We start from the raw sequence: 4757 nt of genomic DNA, 5'->3' as shown, positions 1-4757 counted from the left end.
AGGCATGAATATCTATCTACCCCTATGGTAAAAAGCAACGAGAGAATCAGAAGGTAGATACTAGTTTTAATAAGTAAAAGAAGCTAGGTAAAGAAGGATACTAGGTACCCAGTTAGTGAATATTATATGTATTTACAATTCAGGCAGAGAAATATAAGTATTCTGAGTTACTTTCAACAATAACAAAGATATATTCACTAGACAACACCATTTTAGTTATGCCTTGTGGGAGCTAACAAATATAATTTAAGAGAAGGATGGGATATCAGCATCCAGTTGGGGTTAGAGTAACCAAAAACTATGGATGGATTGTTATCATTAGCTCACATTTCCGAGGGATATTGCAAACGTGGTAATGGTTCTCCTTGTGAGACACCCAGATGGTGCACTATAGAATAGTACAATTAGATATGAATACTAGAATGTTCAGAAATTTCAAAAGATTGGAATTGGAATCCTAGAAGGGAAAAATATTTACCTTTGTATGGCTCTCGTCCCTAGTAAAGAGAAAGTGTTAGGCGACCCGAAGAGCCAGTGAGTTGAATCAAGGGGGGCTAAAAGTGAAAGAATGTTTTGAAGAAGTTTTCATAATAAGGTGATAGACAGAAATATTAGCAGGAGAATAAGAAGAAAGTAAATAAAGAATTATGAGTAAGATGTGATAAATGGATAATAACGGTAAATCAAAATATGATAGAACCACAGATGCTATAGTCAAGTGAAGGAAAAGACAAGAAGCTACAGGCCTTGAGACAATAAAAGAGTATAAGCCATAAAGTCATGTCCCCATTTCGAGAAATGAGTTGGTGACTCATACGTGATTACCAAAAGGAAAGGTTAGGCCCCTGGAGTAATAAAAATTAGTATGTGCTAGTGAATAAGATAAACTGAACATGAATTCAGGACCGAAGGATTTGATAATAATTGACATCGTGAGAATTTCATATATCACATTCCGGCGATAATTGAATGGACAACAGAAAAATAACCTTTAAAGGTCATTCAGGAAGACACTTCCCTAAAACAAGCGTTGTGAGTAGAGTTAAGCTTAAGGGACAAAGTGTGTCAGTTACACTAGGTGTCACCTTTGTATGTAAGAAATTAAATTATCCCTGGTACAGAAAGGTTACTGCAAGGCAAGTAAGAGTCTGTGAAGATGTGAAAATACTCCAAATAAGAAGAGGTGAAACATTTATAGGTAAATATTCATAGCAATAAATGTTAGTACTCCCCTAAAGAGGTAAAATAGTGTGATATGGTATTAAGTCGGAGTTATGTGGATAAGGTAACAATGGAATAGTAAAGGAAGAATGTGGTAGAAAGGCGAAAGAAATGAGATTGCATTTATTCAGATCCTACGGATATGATACGACTCCGGAACATTATATAAGTATGACGACGAGGAGAGGCAGTAAGGGTTCCATCACTAGATGTTATTGATAAATAAGTGCAAATGAACACTGGATACATAAGGAGCCAGTGTGTGGGGTAAGTTAAGACAAAGGATATAACCCAAGAGAGATTACGCATAATATAGATATGAAAATGGACTAACGTGTAGTTAGTAGTTGATTCAGGAAGAGCCTAGCCATGGCTAAACAAGAGGATACAGACAAATCAGCAAGTTGTGCAAGATAAACATAGTGAAACCCAACATAGAAAATTCAGTCTCACAAATATGATGACATCGTAATCCTTGAGAAATATTAATATAGGAGTTGGGGTTGTTAAAGGTACCATATAAGTGTTACAAAAATAATAAAAAATGGCGCCAGTGAGAAGACAGTCAAAAATTTCAGTTCAGAATCAACCTTACGAGCTCAAGGGTGTGGAGGTAAGTAATTAAGGATAATTATAGGTGAGTAAGAACGTCAAAAAATTCTTTCGGGTATACGATGTAATAAGCTTGCAGCTTTACATGAGTCAAATGGTCTCTCTTAAGTACTACAAAGAAAGACTAGCTGAGGGAATAATAAAGAAGGCTTCAACTTAAGCATAGTGACATAAGGAAGAAATGGTCTTGTAACAACAGACTCACAACAACATTGTATGCACTCCATAAGAAAGTGGCACATATCGTGGCTAATGAAGGGGGGAAAAAATCAAAAAATGATATTTGAGATCATATGAGTTACAAGAAATTCCAGTATTTGTGGGCAATAAGATAAGCCATGTATTCATGCAACAAGTGGCATAACAACCATGAAAAGTAATTGCTTATGTTTAAAGAGAACTAAGAAAGCACAAGAAGAATTATCTGACCCACGATTTAGAGTTAGCGGTGATTCATGCACTAAAGATGTGGACGCACTATTTGTATGGCACTCATATTGATATATATACAAATCATAAGAACCTTCAATATATCTTCAATTAAAAGGAATTAAATGTATGCTAACGGTGATGGTTGGAGCTACTGAAAGACTACAGCGTTGATATTTTATACCATCCAGGGAAGGCGAATATAGGAGTCGACGCCCTCAGCCATAGATCTATTGGTAGCCTGTCATATTTATAGCCAGAGAAGTTTAGGATAACCCATGAGATTCATCAACTAGCTAGTCTTGGAGTTCGATTACTGGACAGTGATACCGGAGTTACTATTCAGGACACGACAACATCCCCTTTAGCAACTGAAGTGAAGGAATGCCAGTATGAGGATCATGTGCTAGCTCATTACAGAGATACATCCCCTCAAAAGGAGAATACACCATTTGAGATTACAGGAGATGGAATCCTAAAATATCTAGGTCGATTATGTGTTCTAATGTGGCAGGGTTGCGCCAGCGGGTTATGGGAGAAGCTCACTATTCTCATTATTCTATTCATCCAGGAGTGACTAATATGTATCGTGATATCAAGGGAATATACTGGTGGGACGGAATGAAAAAGGATATAGCAGAGTTTGTTGCTCAGTGCCCTAATTGTCAGCAGGTTAAGATTGAGCATCAGAAACCCGGTGTATTATTATAGGCTATAGAGATTCCGACTTGGAAATGGGAAGTGATTAATATGGATTTCATCATAGGCTTACCTCGTACCCAACGTAAGTTCGATTCTATATGGGTTATTGTCGCTAGACTTACAAAAGTAGCCATTTTCTGTCTGCCATGACTACTTACTCAGCAGAGGATTATGCAAGGCTTTACATTAGGGAGATAATATGACTTCATGGTGTCCCTATATCTATTATCTCATATAGAGGTGCTCAGTTTACACCTAATTTCTGGAGATCCTTCCAAAATGGATCGGGGAATCAGGTAAGTCTTAGTATATTATTTCATACCCAGACAGACGGTCAGGCTGAACGTACTATTCAGACACGGGAGGATATACTACGGGCTTGTGTGATGGACTTCAGGGGTATCTGGGATGATCATCTTCCACTTATTGAGTTTGCATATAATAATAGTTATCATTCCAGCATTCAAATGGCTCCATACAAAGCTCTTTACAGACGAAAGTGTAGGTCACATATCGGATGGTTCGAGGTTGGGGAAACTAAGTTAGTAGGACCAGAGTTGGTACAAGAGGCAGTTGAGAAGATTAAGCTTATAAGGGAAAGGCTATTAGCAGCACAAAGTAGTCAGAAGTCCTATGCAGATAATCGACGACGAGACTTGGAGTTTCAGGTAGATGACTGGGTATTTCTAAAGGTATCACCGATGAAAGACATTATGAGATTCGATAAGAAAGGAAAGCTTAGCCCTCGGTATATTGGACCTTATAAGATTATACGCATAGTAGTCCAAGTAGCATATGAGTTAGACTTGCCTTCCAAATTGGAGTCTGTACATCCAGTATTTCATGTGTCTATGCTCCGTAGGTGTATTGGAGATCCCTCTAAAGTCATTCCAGTTGATGATGCTCAGGTTACAGAGCAGCTACCATATGAGGAAGCTCCCATTGCTATACTAGATAGACAAGTTCAGAGATTAAGAACTAAGGATGTAGCTTCGGTTAAAGTACTTTGGATTAACAATAATGTGAAGGAGATGACTCAGGCAGCTTAAGAAGAAATGAAGACTAGGTATCCTCACTTGTTTCCACTTATGGAGGAGGATGAGACTGAGACATCACAACCTTTAGGATGGTAGTAGTATCGTTACAGAAGAGACTCTGCCAAAATTTCTATAGATTTCTGGGAGTTTAACATTCGAGGACGAATGTTTCTAAGGGGGGAAGATTGTTACACCATGTGCGTCCCAAGGTGACGTAATGAATATGAAACTTGTTAATCATGATTTAAATGATTCTAAAGTCATAATATGGCTAAATATGATATTTTGATAGAAAATATGAAGTTTGGAGAAAATCAGATTTAAGTTGCGGAAAAACTAACTAAGAATTTGCCTTGTAATAGAGCTTTTTGAGAAATACAATTCATGCGATATATTAGGTCTTTTTGGGACATATTATATACAAAATTTATGGTTTTGGAATTTAGTTTCCAACGCTCTTAACCGTTCATTCATACGATATCCAGATAAAAATATATAAGCATTGGAAGATGGGCAAATGAGAGGGTGCCAAGCCAGCACCTCTTTGACTTTTCAAAAGTTGATATATATGTCTTAACTCGTCTCTCTCTTAATTTTCACATAGAACCTGACCATAGAACACCATAGAACATGCCTTTGAGATCTTTAATAGTGTTTCAAAGAATATTATCATCCTGGGCACGAAATCAAGAAGCGATAATATTAAAACGATCCCTACGACGTAAGTATCGCTATATCGCCTCTCTTTTTCTTTGT

General features: G+C 37.3%; 1 protein-coding gene across 1 annotated transcript; it reads left to right on the top strand.

Annotated features, from left to right (window-relative positions):
- Positions 1–1765: 1765 nt before the first annotated feature.
- On the top strand, positions 1766–4013 carry LOC138905963 (uncharacterized). The gene is made up of 4 exons (XM_070194477.1): positions 1766–1834; positions 2519–2750; positions 2834–2934; positions 3507–4013. Exons 1-4 carry the CDS (start codon positions 1766–1768, stop codon positions 4011–4013), a joined length of 909 nt encoding a protein of 302 aa, XP_070050578.1.
- The last annotated feature ends 744 nt before the right edge of the window (positions 4014–4757 follow it).

Source organism: Nicotiana tomentosiformis, chromosome 1, assembly GCF_000390325.3.
Source record: "Nicotiana tomentosiformis chromosome 1, ASM39032v3, whole genome shotgun sequence".
Classification (NCBI taxonomy): Eukaryota; Viridiplantae; Streptophyta; class Magnoliopsida; order Solanales; family Solanaceae; genus Nicotiana; species Nicotiana tomentosiformis.
The sequence above is the reverse complement of the archived record's forward strand: the minus strand, read 5'-3'. Positions and strand labels throughout refer to the sequence as shown.